The sequence below is a fragment of the Polyodon spathula genome, chromosome 14, assembly GCF_017654505.1.
Source record: "Polyodon spathula isolate WHYD16114869_AA chromosome 14, ASM1765450v1, whole genome shotgun sequence".
Taxonomy (NCBI): Eukaryota; Metazoa; Chordata; class Actinopteri; order Acipenseriformes; family Polyodontidae; genus Polyodon; species Polyodon spathula.
In genome coordinates, this window is record NC_054547.1 from 3287720 (window position 1) to 3305135 (window position 17416).

The 17416-nt window shown below is 37.9% G+C and overlaps 1 protein-coding gene across 3 annotated transcripts in view; it reads left to right on the forward strand.

The window, feature by feature from the left end:
• Positions 1-17416, forward strand: part of LOC121327097 (cAMP-specific 3',5'-cyclic phosphodiesterase 4B-like) — a 98742-nt gene that overhangs the window by 15284 nt on the left and 66042 nt on the right. The window contains exon 1 of one of the 3 annotated variants that reach the window (XM_041270900.1): positions 7341-7882. The exons of 1 other annotated variant lie outside the window; for it this stretch is intronic. In XM_041270900.1, the coding sequence (XP_041126834.1) occupies positions 7644-7882 (239 nt within the window). In that variant the 5' untranslated portion in view covers positions 7341-7643. Of the gene's footprint in view, positions 1-7340; positions 7883-17416 lie in introns of those variants that run through there. One more of the 3 variants, XM_041270897.1, reaches the window with a different exon arrangement.

Genomic DNA, 17416 nt, shown 5'->3' on the forward strand with positions numbered 1-17416 from the left:
TCAGAATGAAGAAATATTTAGGAAATGGTCCACTTACACTAAAATAAAGTTTGAACTGAAAATGGATATCATTATTTTTTAACCAAAAACGTTGGTGATTATGGCATACAGTGGTTATTAACGGCAGTATGCCACCTACTGATTTATCCCATAATATACAAATATAAAAATGTTTTATCTTTTCTTTTAATAAATATCTTTGAGACATTAAAAAATAATGTGAAAAATGTGTATACTTAGACAGTGGTTCCCAACTTTGAAGCCAATTTTATACTCTTTCAAAGTAAAATAAACTCATTACGAAAAGGCTTGTTTTCAACACCTCTGGTTCTGTATGGGCAAACTACTGTACACCCTGTCTGCCCTTGTCCTTGTGTATGGATGACTACCAACACAATCTAATTAATGGATAACAAAATGCCTTAGAGCCATTGATAGTGGAGTCTAATTTAATAGGATTGTGTTGGATGCAATTATTTGCATTTCTATTACCCTCTAGAGAAAATTATGTTTTAATCGCACACAATGTTGTTCAGCCCATGGGAGGAACGTGTTTACCGAGTGTAGTTTCTTTCTTCAGCAGCCAGTTCTTGTGAGAATGAACCCCGTCCACACCTGGAATGCTTCCCAGTGCAAACATCCTGGGTCCTTGTGTGTGAGTGACAGTGCTGACTAGAGCCATCGTTCATTAAAACCAATGCTCAATAGATGAACCACAGCCCCCTGCACAAAAGAGGCTGGATGCTGATAACATACAGTAGAAGGTTTTTATTTTATTGTGAACTCAAGCATACCTAATGTGCTCTGCTGTGACCGGGACCACGTCATTTCAGCCTCTTTAAACACTGTGCTAATAACTAGCTAATTTTAAAGAAGCAAGTGAAGTCATTTGAGTAAAGCTGATGGAACACAATCCACTTTCAGGAACAGTGGCTTGGAACCTGGTTCCAGGAGACCGGGAGACCTAGTTTGAGGCAACTTTGCTGTATTAAACCCCAAATCTCCCCTGGTGTGCCATGCAGTGGCCTGAAACCAAGTTCTAAGCCACAAGGTGACTTCCTGTGCCCTCCGCATAATGATAACCAGCTAAATAAATATGTGAAAATGCCGAGGTGATAAATTTAACAAAGGTAGACTTCAAGCAAGTGAGTTTACACCAGCCAGTAGAGGGCGTTGTATTTTTTCACTTACTGATCTTTGTTTTTGTGTTGTATCAATGGATTTAAACTCAAACTCATGTAATCTTGACTGCATGAATTACCACTGGACGTCTATCCTAATAATCCTAAAACCTTTTCTTTCACATCCTGACCTTTTTTTAGTCATACATAAAAACTTAAAGTAAAGGCAGGTGTGTCTCTGACTCAAAGGCACTACAAGTCTTAAAGACAGGTGTGTCTCTGACTCCAAGGCACTACAAGTCTTAAAGACAGGTGTGGCTCTGACTCCAAGGCACTACACGTCTTAAAGGTAGGTGTGGCTCTGACTCCAAGGCACTACAAGTCTTACTTCCACCCCTCTGCTATTCCTGCAGCACCTGTGTTTTTTGCAAACCCATATTGCCTTCCACACTTGTGTGTCTTATAAAACAACTGATGGCAGGGCGTGTTTTAATGCTGTAATTCAATTTCCAGGATCTGATGGCAAAATAAACCGTTTAGTGTTGTCGTACAGGTCCTGTGATCTAATATTCTCTATACTAAAGCGAGGACAAAAAGTCACGTCTCCTTTTAGGGTTTTATATATTACCAGTTGTATGCATGTAATGCACATAATACTAATCTGCTGTATGCAGTAACAGTTGCAATTTTAATACATCAAATAGCTGTATTGGATTATTATTTCTCAATCCCTTTAAATGTGGATTGTGACGCTGTTGTCATGCAGCATCATTTCTGTTTGAAGAAAAAGGAGCTGAAATGATGGAGTGCTCTTTGTAAGCAAGTGTAAGTCAGAGTCTGTGCTAAACCTGAACTGTTGTGCTTACCAGTGTATTACTTGAACATGCCTTTGCTATGTTCAAAATGCCCTTAGTGTGTCTACCATTATTATTAGTAGTAGTAGTAGTATTAGTTTTACTGTTCTGATTCATTTTACAATATCTTTTCAGAGCAGAACTTGAAGAGTAGTTATTTTCGAAGCGAAACCATTTACATCAGCAGGAAACCATTCTCTCGAATTGAAGCTGCATCGTGCATTGATTTTTATTTGCTATCCAAGGTTTGCCCATAGCAACATAATTGCATTTAAATTCACCTGTGGGCAAAGGCTTTCACGATGGAGTTAAGAATTCATGGGGCTCACAAGCACATATTTTACTGTGACTGTGGAAGAGAGGCATACCATGTAAAGGAAAGTAGGGATAAACTGCTCTGTTGCTTTAATTGTATAATATGCTATATTATTTATGTACTTGCACAGCAAAAACTGTACAATGAAAATATATAATAGCTAAGGAGCTGCATACATTATGGCTCAATTGTCCTTACCTTTTTAATATTTATATTCCTTTCTTAATTCTACCAGAACCTTGATGCACAGTGCAGCCTGCTGGATAAATATATTAATTCATTTATTTGAATGGGATTATTATGAATACAATAAATACAGTCTTTGTTTTCTTAACAAGGGTGTTTTTTTTTGCTGTGCTTTTAGAGGTCCTGTTCATAGCACAGTGCATTGTTTTTATTGTGCAGTGTCCCATAGTCCTGTTCAGTTTTACAATTTCGATTCCTTGGTTTCTGCTTGTTATATTAGCACAAAGTAAGTCTTGTTGACAGTCCAGTTTGTTGACATTCCCCAGAAAGGAGCATCCTCCTATCTTGAAACCTGCTTGCAACAGTGAGTCACGTTGGCCAAACAAACAAACAGACGATAAACCATAACAAGTTTGGTGCTGGTTTATAAGCCAGCACGTTTTAGCAATTCTTATTTTCGTTTTTAACCCTTTTTACCTCCTCTCCACACCCTTTCTCCGCTCAACGAACACACAACCCAGAGTGAGTAAAACGTGCATCTATATATACAGCTGTGCTGGGATTCAATTACTAATTCATTATTCACTTGAATCCCAGCACATGAATTAATTTGTGTAGTCCCTGTGCTCACATACTATTACATACTTTATGACTGGTGCTACACAGACCCATTTATATCCCATGCACCAAACCTATACGCCAACATTAACACACCAGATGCAACATATAACACAAAATACACACATGGGCAAGCACAATGCCACAAGCTATTAAGAATCCATCACATAGACACAGTTCAGTTCAGTTCAATTCTCTACTAAGAAATAGTTTACAGTATAAGGGAATCATTTGGTATTTTGGCTTTCCCTTGTTTCTTTAGGAATTCCATCTGCTCTAGGGATCCCCAAAGACCTGAATAGGTCAATCAGTCATTGTACAGTACTGTGCCTGGCCATCCTATTTCAATGTGCTTTTTCTAAAGCATTCATTATATTGTTTCATTTCCAGCTTTAACCATGCTTTCTTGTATGTATTTATTTTAAGTTGATACATGAGATTGAGACTGGAAGGGAGAAGGAGATTGTTGAGTTACTGCAGAAATAATTGAGTAGCAATTGTGACTTCCAACCACTCAAAGCCTGTAAGGCAGGCTGTTTGCAAAGTCGGGGAGAATTGTGACAAGTCTGTTTTCAAAACCAGAAAGGAGGATGGGTTTGGTTCTTCTACAGTTTATAAGCTGCACGATTGTGTTTTTGTTGGATTTGATTATCTGAGAGACCCGCTGAGCCCCTGTAGAATTCTCTCTGCATTATGAAGTATCTTTGGAGAGCATTTTTTCTGCCATGTTTAATTTCTCCTGGGTAACTTTTATTCTTTGGTGGCCTATTTTCTTTCAACTTTTCTAATTGCAACATTGGTAGTACTGTTTATATTATTATGCGTTTACATTAACTTTACAGTACATTATAGTAGTGGCTTTCTGCATGAGGTATTGTGTTATTAATTCTAAGTTTTACATTATGTGTATGTGTGTAGTTTATAGCTAAGTTATTTTAAATTATTATGTTTAAATTGTGTGTGAAGGTGCATTTACAGTCGTTTCAATGCAGTATTGTCCAAGCTTAGAATTTTCATATTGCACATGGCTGACCCCCAGATAATGGAAGGTGCATTAAAAGACAAAAAGGATGCGCCCTGCTGCATTTAGCGCACGGCGGACCGTGAGGTCAGAGAGCACCGCCCCCTTTCCCACAGAGGAAGTATGTGATAGGCTCGCTGTGTGTGATGAGAGAACAACTACCTCAGTTATTGGACAGAAACCAGTCAGGTTGAAGGGGAGTCAACAGTTGTTTACAAAGGTATAAATATCAAACATTGTAAAGTTTCTTTTCATCACTTTTGAATTGGAACATTTATCTATAGATATGTAAATGTACAGTCCAGCTAGTGAGGTATTGCTATTACAAATGGAGCTGGAGGTAATGTCTACAGTATGCCCTTACCAAGCACATAAAATTAGGCTTGAGTTACAGTAGGCTTTAGTAACTTCTGTGAAGGGTTTTCTTCATCTTCTGCTATCTTTTTTGTTGCCTGCTTAACTTCAGGCAACAACAGCGTGTTTTGTGGGGTGAGCAGATTGACGTCTTGGTTCCCTATCTTGCAGATCAGCTGTTTGAGGTTGCTAGTTATTTCATGTTCTGTAATCATCCCGATGGGCTGTCTTTTCTGCTTTCACAGTTACAGGATCCCACAGGATTCTGTTACTTTTTTACATTAGCAACTGTGTTAAAGATCTTCTCAGAAGCTTTTAATGTAATAGACAGTTACAATCGCAGTGTTCCACTGTGTTTAAAATCTTTTGTAATAGAAAGTCCCCGCTCAGCTCTGTTGGGTGACACTTCAAGCTCTGTTGGGTGCTGCTTCAAGTTCAAACAGATTGGTGGGCGAGGTTTGTGTCAATGAAATAGGTATACATTTTTTTAAAGATGTTCATGATGCTTAAAAAGCATAAATATTCATATTTGATCCAAGCTGAATAGTATAATGGGATGCACAAACAAATTAGAAAATTGACATTTACTTTTTATTTGACTGGGGGCTGGGATCCCTTGGCAGATGGGACATGTGGGGGGCAGGGCCAGGGCTTCTGAAAGAAGGTTTCAGGGGGGCAAAGGAAAATCCAGAAATATCCATGATCAAATTACCCTCTTTACATGTTATTTTGAATGTAACTTTTTTTTTTTTGTTCATACTAACGGTAAAACAGTTTTAAGGAGGTAATGTTCTGTCTTGCTGCTGTAGCGATAAAATAAACACCAGAAACAACCACTTATCTGCTGACACCTGAAAAACTGTGGAGCAGGTAGTGGCTGAATGGCCACACCCTCTTTCTTAACTCCTGTCTCTACATTATTGGATTTCCCAGTAAATTACTTTCCATTCTTCTCCTCTTGTTGTTTGCACACATATTATTGGGGTTATTATCATTTTGTGTTAACCAACCTTGAAAGGTTTACATGCATCTATCTCTGGGGTGAAATTCTCAACAGAAACGTGCAGCTACTCATATGCGCAGCCAGGGGGAGTAGAAGAGTTTCCTACAAGTAAATGATCAAGACAATTTGAGAGCCAATTAATAAATACTTGTATAGATATCGGTACACGATACATTATTTTATACAAGATAAGCCTTAAAAAAAAACTGATCGATTATAACCAATTTACCGTAAACAAAGGAGCTGTAAATACTGAAAGCGATGTACTCTCTTCAGGTATCACTCACTCACTGTAATATAGCACTTCAGTTAAATCTGTTAAGTTACATCTATCCATGTTGTTTTTTTGTTTACTTATTATTTTTCTGCAACATATTCTGTCTGCTTCGATTAATTACCATGGACTATTCCAGAAAAAAAAGTTAATAAAAAGATGAATAAGAGGAAATATGATGGGATTGGGTGTTGCACATGCTGTACACCTTCTTAAATTGATTTGTTATCATAGCATGATTTTATTCCCTCACACACTTTCCAGCAATCAGCTTTGAGAAGTATTTTCAGGAATACATTTTTAAACAGATTTTCCTAGTCAGCACGGCATATATTTACTTACATTATTTATAAAACTGAAATTTCCAGTTTTTATAATGCTATTTTAAGATATGCTTTTAATATAGGTATAGATCAGTGGTTCCACACTGCTAGTTCTTTAATAAAGTTTATCATGTGAAAAATAAAGCCAGTATTGACGTATGCTCTTTTATTTATTTATTTATTTTTTGTCATTTATTTCTAGAATAAAACCAAAGTGTTTCTCATTTAAAAATATTGCAGCCCATCTCAACTCTCTACCAGATCTGAATTCCCAGCCCTTCTAATAATAATCTGGAGACCAAAGCCAGGTTTTGTGCTAGGTTTTCTTTTTATTATTGTTGCTCTGACAACAGGTCAAACTTAATAGGTTAATAAACCATATTCAATTGATAAAATTAATACAGTGCCAAAGCTGAAGTATATTGTTTTAAAGATAAATAAATAGAAAAACTACTGTCACTTTCCTTACATGCTAAATCTAACAAAAGCATAACACTTTGCAATGCTGTTGTATCATAATTCCTGTATTACATATAAAACTGTAACACTTCAGAATAATAGGCTGTGAATGCTTTTTTTTTTGCCCCACTGAATTAACAGATTTCCCTCTTGTTGCCTGGCTTTGTTAAACAATAACTTCTCCCTTTTCCGCTCTGTCAAGCACTATAGATTCCCTGCATCGGTTCCTGTTTTATTACATTGCCCTGCTGGTTGTTATTAGCTGTGTTTCTGTCTGCTCTAGTACCAGTCTACTGTTTAGTGGCAAAGCCTGCCCATCAGTGATTTTTTGCAAGCGTAGCATGATGTCCGGTAATCTGTGGTTTTCCAGATATGGTTTTTATCTCTTATTTCAACACCGGCATGCTGTTAAAGGGTACAAGTCATCAGCAGTTACATAGCTTCACTGAGACTGATTGGCTTTCCACAGGCAGACGCATCCTTGCCTGCTGTAAAAAAAAATGACTATGAGCCAATAAGCATTCAATAGGTGGAGCCTTCTGCTGTGTACAGAGCTATTAAAAAAAAAATTAAAAAAATTAATTCAGAATAAATATTTCTCTTGCCATTGCTTGTTTTTTGTCACAGTTTGCAAGTCTCACCCTGTGATTTTGGCATCAGATTTGCATCTAATGTTTAAGACATTAAGGGCCTCTTCAGCTAATCTCTTCAAGGAACTCGATGGAAATGGATTGCTCTCGGATCCTCATTAATATTTCATAAGGGTGGTTCCTTTAGCTGAATGGATTCATTGAGTGTTGCTGTGTACTCTGCAGATGTACCATATCCACCAGGAGGCTTCTGACACAGAAAGCACATGAGAGCAGAATTCTGCAGGAGGTGTATCAATACTCAGAGCTGGCTGGCTCGCTCTCTCTCTCCCTCACTGAAAGCAGGTGCTGATCAATGTTTCTACCAGGACTGTGCTGATAGTTAACTTTGAGAGCCTGGAATTAAAAACAACGAAAGCCTTTCCCTCAAGAGTTTATTTCCACACTTAGTATTATTTTTTTCTCTGCAGTTTTATGGCATAATATCCTTTGGAGGGGGTAGGAATTGGATCACCCTCACCAATATGACAGCAAGAGAGCCTACTTCAAATGAGCTGACTGCTCCGGAGCCAGAGTCCTGCATTCGGACTTTCAAAGAACACATGCATTTAGAACTGGAGCCCCCCAGACTGTCAGGGAAGAGGAGCACCTCTCCGAAAATCTCTCCCCGCAGCTCTCCCAGAAACTCGCCTTGTCTGTTCAGAAGGTTGCTGGTTAACAAAAGCCTCCGTCAGCGGCGACGTTTCACTGTAGCACATACATGGTAAGACTTGATCTGCACTTGCAGGTACTGCCAGTCACTGAGGGAATGGGGACAACTGTTATCACAGATGAATGAGTACCTCTTATTTGTGCAGGTGTGCAACAGTAGCTTCAAGACAGACAATGATATTTCTATCGTTAAAATCATCTTAGAATTTAAAAAAAAGTCCTTTATTGAAGCTTCAAAAGAAACTACTGGGCATGAATTCTTTTAGCGGGCTGCTTGGATGCAAATTGTATACTTGCAAATAACAATCAATGCATCTGCCACTGTTTTATCTCTGTTGCTTTAAATATAAAAGATAGCGTGTTTTGTTCAAGATGATCTTGTTTGATTTGGTAGCAGCTGACAGGCAGTAGTGTTGAGGAACACGTCTCAGAGCGCTATGCCATTAACTCATCGTTGTATCTGTTCTTAATGTAAAGGCTTTCAGCTGGCTAATTATGGGGAATGTAAATTGCTGGCTTCAAGCACTTCCAGCTGATGTGACTGATTTGCAAAAGTGTGTTTCTTGGGAAATAATGCAATTTTAAAAAGGACTTCATTGTTGTTTACATTTTAGTCTTGTTTTTATGCATGCTTTAAATATAAAAGTGATTCGTGGCTCATACAAATGTGTATAAATTTTTTTTCACAAATACACATGCCTGAAGAGGCCCTTGATACCTTTAGAAATGTGATGCAGTCAAAACATAATGGAAAACAGAATAGCCTGCTTCATTTATTAAATATGAAGAGTACACATCAACATTATCCCCCATTATTGGTTACAGAATACCTTGCCCTATAAATGCATCCCCTCCATGATTTCTGACGCATTTTATGAAATATCATTTGAAAATCTTTTTCATTACTGTACATGCACAGCAGGAGATGCACAATTAAAAATGATGTAGGCTTTATCTCTGTATGCCTTTCACATAATCGAACTGGGTTACATGTGTCCCACAGTTAATAGGAATAATAAACAGTATTTAGCTAAGTCAACAGAACGTTGCATTCATAAAATATCACAATCAAACAAAACTCTTTACATAAGCTATTTAACAGAATGTATTATGCAAACAACTTGGACTCCCCTTTTACAAATGCTTTTTATAATGCCACCTACCGGTTACTTTCCAAGGGAACCTAACTACATAGCTTCTCATCCCTTTTGAAAGCGCTTCAGATTTGAAAATGAAAAACACTGTCATTGCGTCTTTTGAGAATTCATAATTTATTAGGTTTTACCAGTGCTTTAGAAGCTGCCCTGTTTTCCCTGAGCACATAATTTACCAATTATAATGTTACTTTAGCGGTCTGTGACGTAAACAGGCCTCTAGGGTTTTCTGAATAAGCATCTGATTAGCCCTGACTGCAGTGTAAATTATGCTAATTGTTCAAATCATCGCAGCTTTCAAAGCAGGAAAGAAAGGTAGAACTTCATTGAAGGATGTAAGCGTTCTCCAACTGATCTGAATTAAGGGATTGAATACCGCGCCCATTAATCTGATCACAGTAGGAATAATATATGCAAGAAATCCATCTAAGGTCCCGGTTCAGATGAGGGTTAACCACTTCACAAGCAGCACTTATAGCAAGCCGGACCCTCCTCGACACACTGTGTGTGTGGTGACAACCAATCGGAACTAAATATGCTCCCTGACATATTAAAGATAATATGCTCCCTGACATATTAAAGATAAACATTTTCAAGTTATCAATATTTATTAAAGAATAGTGATTTTATTTTGAGTATTCAAGTGCTGAAAATGGACGCTTATTTAAGCATATTAAATTGACCAGTGCTATGTCCAGATTCACAAAGCTTTTTACTCATTACAAAAACCTTTTTTTTTTTTTTTTTTTTTTTTATGGAAAGGAGAACTTTCAAAGATAATAAACAAAACTATTCTGAACTTTTTACTGTACAAGCCTCTACATTACATGTCTGTGTTGTTTATTCCCGGTTTGGTAACTGCTTTGGATGGTGTTTCTGTTTTCTGTGTTGAAGGCAGTATGTGATGGACCTCTGTCACAGATTCAGACCCTTGACGGTGAGGTTGAAAGAACTACAAGCACACATGCAGACGCAAAAGTACTGGAGCCCCGAGAGATTTTTTATTGAAGGTTGAACTTCATGCTGTAGGAAACAATTCATTTGATTTTAAACAGAACATGTTCAGTCTACAAGTGTATCAATACAGATGGAACAGTATGTCCAGTACTGAATACAGTAAGGTTGAACACTTCTTGTACAGTCATGTCACTTTAAATGTGGCATAGTAAAAGTTTTGTAATGCACCATTAACATTTAAAATAAATTCTGGACCAATTTATGAATCTTGAATGCTTTCAACGTAATCTCAATATACCACTCCCCGTAGATTAGAAAGCCAGTTGGCCTCAATACATCACTTAAACAAATGGCAGAAAAACATATTTAGGTTACCCAACACAAATTTACAAAATTCTGAGCAGCAGACATTTATTTTCGTACTGAATCCTTTAATTGAAAAATGTTCTCCAATAGGGTACTTTTGAATTGAATCTTTTCTTCACAGCAGCGCACTGAAATCTCATTAAATATGAATGCAAACACATGCTTACAGTAGAGGATAGACTGCACGATGCTGGAAATGGAAATGCTGATGCATACAGAATATTAGGAATACAGGGATGAGTGATTAAGTAGTAGTATGAAGCAAGAGCAAAGTTTTCTTAAAATGAATAATAGAATAGAACTGCTGCATTTAATTATCAGTATTATCAGTATTACCTAATCATTCCATGACCACATGGGTTTGATTCATTACCATTCCGTTCTAGTTAAAAGATTATTGACTGCACAAAATATTGCATTTTTTTAAATTGATTTTCCGCTACAGTTTCTAAAGAACTGGTGCAGAAAGTGTTCTAGTAATTATCTCATTTTGGGTAGACTTATCGGTGAAAAGAATAACGTAATCTGCTAAGTATTTTACATGAACCGCACAAGAGAAATGAAACTGTACTCGGCTGTATTACACATCCTCCAGATAATGCAGTCTGTATCTTATACTGAATATTACAGTGTGTTTGGTTGTACAGTTTATTTTGTTGGACGTTTTAAAGCCTTTGTGAGCACAACACAATCCTATTTCTGTCCTAGTCACGAAGAAGGTAAAGAGAGGGAGAGAGAGAGACAATTACACTTCCAGAATCCTTGAGATGGAGATGGATTAAGACAGCATTCAATTGTGTGTTTGGGGGGAATTGTAATGATGGAATGTATTTTCACCCACTAATGACAGCTAGGCATTTGTGTTGCACAAGATATACATGAAATTGGGACAGGAGTTATTTGTGCTTGCAGAACATGGAGGGGAGCATTTTATTTTTTGTTAAATTGGTTTTCTTTGTTAGGAAATGTATTCAGCGTCTTCACTTCATTGCCCCCAGTACACCACAGCAAATTAGCAGTTTTATTTAATTAGTATAATTGATTTTCTTTTTTATTTCTTTCTTTGTTTCTTTTTTTGTGTTTTGATAATGTAATCCATTCTTGTACTAAACTATGAACTTTACATCCAAAAAGATGAAGAAACCAATAATGATTGTTATTCGGGAGCTGTCTAGTCTAAATGTTCATCTAGTCTGTGGCCTCTTGTTTTGTATATTAGGTGCTCATGAAAGCTGAGGAGCAGTGCTCAAGGTACAATTGTATTATCATTGGCTATTCAAGAGGGGATGCTTTGTTAAGTTAAGGAAATGTGAGCTATCAAGTATTAGAAATGATTGTCTACCTGCTAGCTAATAATTCGCAATTTTCACTGACATACATCTCACCCCCCTATCCTTCTACCTATCTATCTTTTTATATTGATACAAAGGTGGACTGGATCAAAGTATATTTGTAATCCTTGTCATTCTAATGCTAAGTACATCTTTGCTGTATTTATTTTTCAAAACTGTTTTATAACTCTTTATATTTGCTGGTATTGCTTTTAGGTTGTCTTGCAGTGGCAAAGCTTAAGAGATTTTTTTCAGGTTGAATTCCGTTTCTATAATTACGAGGAAATTGCCATGACATCTACCTCCTGTTAGATTCGGAAAGCATGTCGTTACATAGAAAACTAGGTCTGTAGTCCATGATTATAATCTCAACTGCAGAGACTGCAGAAAGGTGCATGTCGTCTGCAATGCATGCAGTATATATATAATATATATATAATTGTGCATGTTGCCAATGAAATGCACATTTCAAAAAGGTTACTGATTTTATATTTCTCCCCATTTTGAGAAATGCTTCACAGTAGAAACGAAAGTTTTCCTAAAGTGTGGCTGTTTTATCCCCTGCAGTTAAAATGCATGTCAGACTTGTCGTTCTAGCCCCCTGCCTCCACCGCTCTGCACTCTAATCACATGTCTGTCAAACGATGACCTTTACGGTCTATCATTATGCACCTTGCGATGGGAAAGGTCAGGGAAAATGGATTCCCATTTCCTGAAATCTGTAAATTCGGCTCGGCAGCCAACTCGGGGGGGGGGGGGGGGGGGGGGGGGGTTCTCCTGCAGATTCAATTCATTAGTTGTGTGGTTATGCTCGCTTGCACAATAATGTTATCTGAGTGGAGGAAAAGTGCTTGTCTGGGAGAACATGTGTCGTTCCTGTACTGTAAATGCATGGGAAGCACACACCCGTTTCAGTGTTTGTAGTTGAGGAGCCTGTGTATCCAATCACTCATGTGGCACCATCACATTTTATATTACATTTTGTGAACTGCCTATTCAATTATAATGGAAATATCCCTTTTCCACAATGTATTTATTGTACTGTATAATGATCCAGGTCTGGCATCTATTGTATTGATTGAACACTAATTCCTAACTGGAAACTAGTTTTATACACATACTGTACAAATGTACAATAGAATAAAGGACTTCACAAAGCTTTAAAACCTTTAAAATATATAGCACTTCACCTTAAACATACTAGGGTGTTCTGGATTGCAATTCTTTTTGGTGTCTGTGGGTTATTAAATCCTGCAGTCTTTTGTCTGGGCCGTTGCTCTTTTAACATTAGACGACGCAATATCTTTCCATCTGAGCTTGTAGAGGGGTAGTCATAGGAGGATTCTGTTTCTTATGCTCATTGAAAAGGTGAAACTCTACCTCTCCATTGTCGTCCTGCTGATGAAGGCAAAGTAGTGTGGGCTTGGGCACGAGATTGCATCTCATTTACCATCTTCTTTATGAATAGAGAAGCAATGCCTTTTGTCTTTATTGTATTCAGTTTCATTTTAGACTTGCATCCTTCCACTGCACTGGGGTTACAATTAAAAATGAGAAACGATGGCTTGCATACTGGTACCTCAATCCCCTCACACATGTTTCCTTGTGTATCGAAAGGCTTTGTATTTACTTTTTGAGCAGAACCGCTGCATGACCTTGAGCTGCATTGTGAGGAAGGTTTCAACAAAGAGCGTGGCTGGCTCACATTGTGCTATTGAAGTTGGCCTGCAGAGCGCTTCATGCTGGGCAGCTGCTGTTGCCTGAAGCCTTGCTGACACCATTTTTATTTTTTTCTCCATGTAATTTGTCATGAATCTTATGAAAGTAATCCATGTTGTGTTGTGGCCTAGATTATTAAAGTTTTTTTTTTTTTATGTACACAATGAAATGCACCCTTAACGCTAATAGTGAATTCAATTTATAAATAATCATGCCAAATTATTTCCCTGTTCTATGATGTGCTGTAGAACAGAACTTCCAGGCATGGGAAGAGATGCACCAGACTCTACTCTGCTGTAGCAAAAAATGCAACTGTTGACATTGAAAAAGCCCTGATTCTGTTTAGAACTTGATGAATGAGCAGCCAGGGTTACATGCCTTAAATAACATGCATCTCTTGTATAATACCCTAGCTAACACACCACAGTATGCTATATAGAATGCTGCTAAACCTGAATAAAGCACGCACAAGCCACCTTTAGTCCAGTAAAATAATGTGTTTGTACTTATTTTAAAGTCGGTTGGTCACATTCTTGCCATGGAGAGAAACTCCAACCAAATGAAAGGATGTCAAATGACAGGATACTTGAAGAAGTCTTATGCTGTTTTGAGGCCCTCCTTGAGCCTATAGTATTCATATTACAGAGTTAATGCAGTAACACTCTGGTAGAAGCCACGGAACCTGGTGGCCATTCTGAGGCTCGCCTCTGACTGTTTTTATTGCTCTGTGATTGATGGGTTGTTTATTTTTTTGCTGCGTTTGTGTAAAGTGTCCAGTTGACATGGCAATAAAACTGCAAAATAGTTTTTTATTAAAACACATAAATAAAGTAGGTCATATAGCTTTGTTTATTAGTTTTTATTCTGAATCCACCCTTTTAACTGGAAATACTGAGAAGATGGCACAATCATTATGGGGGACATGTACTGGTGTCATTCATACTATTCAAGGAGTGCTCTTTTGTTTCTGTGTCTGTAATTCCACATTGTCCTTGTCAGATTAGTGTTCTTGACTACTGGTCTCCATAGGAACAAGAGATGCAGGGGTGGGGACCGCCCTGTCTCCCTGGACACTTGTGTCTGCTGTACGACATCACTGCCGTGGGTAAAGAAATTCAGGCAGCTGGAAAGTGTCTTTATCGATCTAATGACAAAGGCATTAAATGTCTATGGAGTTGACAAAAATGACAGGGAGAGGGGATACAAATTAATGAAAATGAAATATATCACAGGTTAAAAAAGAAAAAGATAAGTCTAATGAAAAATCCCATCAACATGTTTTTGATGCATTTGTGCCTTTAAAGATACGCAAGTCTGATCTAATTAAGTTTTTTTCTTTTTTTAATCTACATACTGTACGTTAAGCATTGTATACAAATTTCATGGTGACCTCTTTATTAGCAGCTTAGTTATAAGAACATTTGAACTGCACAAGTAGAGGGTGTTTCAAGTTCAATTTGAGCCATTCATAAATAAATAAATAAAATAAAAGCGTTCATATACCAAATAGTTAGTTCCTTCCAAGTTTAATCAATATCTGTGTTGTCTAGATTTTGGCATGGTATGACCCAGTGTCAGATATACCGTACCACTGCATAATGAAATAGTTTTCTTGGGCTTTAATAAATAGACCTTTAAGCATGCATTATTGATATGCATCTGCCCTGTAATGCTCTATGCAAATGAACATCAGATTGTTTGCATAGAACATCTATAAAATGTGTTCTTATGAGTCAAAAGTGACAGTTTGATATGATGAGAGATGCCTCAAGCCTCTAACATTTAGAGTTTTCTGTGGAGGGTAGGTCTTTGTTTTGAGTGACAGCAGCTCCTCCTAAGAGAGCTGGGTCTGTGCTAAGTGAAGGTTCGCTTTAAGAAGCCTCCCTTTACCCATCTCATGATAGGCAGCAGTGGATCAGTGTTCCATTCCTTTGTTGTTTTCTACCACAGGCAACCTCAAACCGTGAGAAGGGCTGAACCTCCCAGTTCAACCTTAAACCCTGAGGAGGGCTCGACCTCCCAGTTCAACCTCAAACCCTGAGGAGGGCTCGACCTCCCAGTTCAACCTCAAACCCTGAGGAGAGCTCGACCTCCCAGTTCAACCTTAAACCCTGAGGAGGGCTCGACCTCCCAGTTCAACCTCAAACCCTGAGGAGAGCTCGACCTCCCAGTTCAACCTTAAACCCTGAGGAGGGCTCGACCTCCCAGTTCAACCTCAAACCCTGAGGAGAGCTCGACCTCCCAGTTCAACCTCAAACCCTGAGGAGGGCTCGACCTTCCAGTTCACAATCAGGATGATCACACTCGCCATATCTTCAGTTGCAAACGGTACAGCCCAAACCCAAGACACCCAGGGGATAAAAGGATCAAGGCAGTTTTAATGTTCATTTGTGGGACTAATCCATTTGTCTGTGGATTAGTCCCTGATCAAAGAATTGTCCATTAGTAAAAGACAAAACCAAATTTAAAAAAAAAAAACATTTGTCTGTGTTTGATGAATAGACAAACCATGTATTTTTGTGATTGTGTAGAACTAACCCTAGTTAGTGCTAACCCTAGCTAGAACACATGACAATGACATGAGTACAAACTGATATGATTGGACAGACAAGCCTAGGAAAAAAACAGAAAGGAAATGGATAGCCAAATTAAACACAATGACACCACTAGGATTACATGAAAGAAATATTCCTAGAACCTGTACAACATTTATTTTATAACCCCTTCTCCCCCCACTCCCATTAACAATTTTATACAACCTTTAAAACACAAACCAAAGCCTACCTAATTATAAGAGAATCAAATGAGGTCTGGTTGAACAGGTGTTACATGTGTGACCTGAATAGATAACAAGACCATGCCAGTTATTCCCTTATGAAATGGGACCTTGGGAGTAATTGAAGAGCAGTATCTGCTGGTTCACTGTGCTCTTTATAGGTTCCCCCTGTAATTCTCTTCAATAACTTGATACTGTCTGCTGTACTGGAGGTTACTGGTCTCTCTTTCACTCCCAACCAATAGGGAGAGAAGGCAGGAGCAGCAGCTGCTCTTCTCCACATTTCAATAGAAACAATAAATATTTGACCTTGCTTGAAGGACAGGCAGGTGGTGTCAGGCTTTGTTACAGGCTACCTGAGCTCTGATACATACTGTGCATGGTCTTTTATTGCGCTCGCAAGATATTGAAATGGAAGGCAGTTTGACTGTGGATGTTTCTCTTTTTAAAAACGCACAGACCAACAACAAAACAGTTTGATAAAGGAATGATCAAATACAAAGTCCTGGATTCAAATGAACACTATCCCAGAAATATCCTCAATTCAAAGTATGTTATTTAAATGATCAGGCTCCAGGGCATTTCAAATATATCGTTCCTTCCTTTATAGCTATATGAACTGTTAATAACCCTACAGACTCAGGCTGTAGGTTAATCAGTCATGCTGTGAAAAGTACAATCAGTTCAGAGTATCTATACTTGATTGCTCAAACCCTGGCACCTGGTCATTTCAACAGTATACCTAAACAAAGGTAATTCTGAAACCCAGGACCGGGTGCAGGGCTAGTGGAAGTCAAGCCCTGCTAAGTGGTATGTGCTGTGCCAAAACTACATGTTTCTCACATTGTCTCAATGACGTCTGTGATGTGTGAATGAAATCTGTTGTAGATAATTGCTTCCTTACTTTTTATTTAGGAAAACTGTGACTATGCTTTAACAGCTGTCATTATCATAAATTGTTTATAACACACGTTCACTTGCTTTGTACATTTAGTTTCCTGTATAAGCTGCATATTTTGGCACCGTTTGTGTTTCAGCAACCTCTGGAGTCTTAAGTTGTGAATGTGTGTGTGTGTGCAGAAATAGCTACAATATTAAATCCTGTTTAGGATCGTAAATTACAGCGCAAAATGTCCTCCAAACATCACTTGGTTTCATTTTTCTCAAACCCTGTAAATCTAGTAAATGGCAGCAGCTATTACTGCTATGTTGATAGAAGAGAGATGAGTACATTGTCATTCTCATTTTAAATCTACATTTACAATGCAATGACGTTTTGAAGT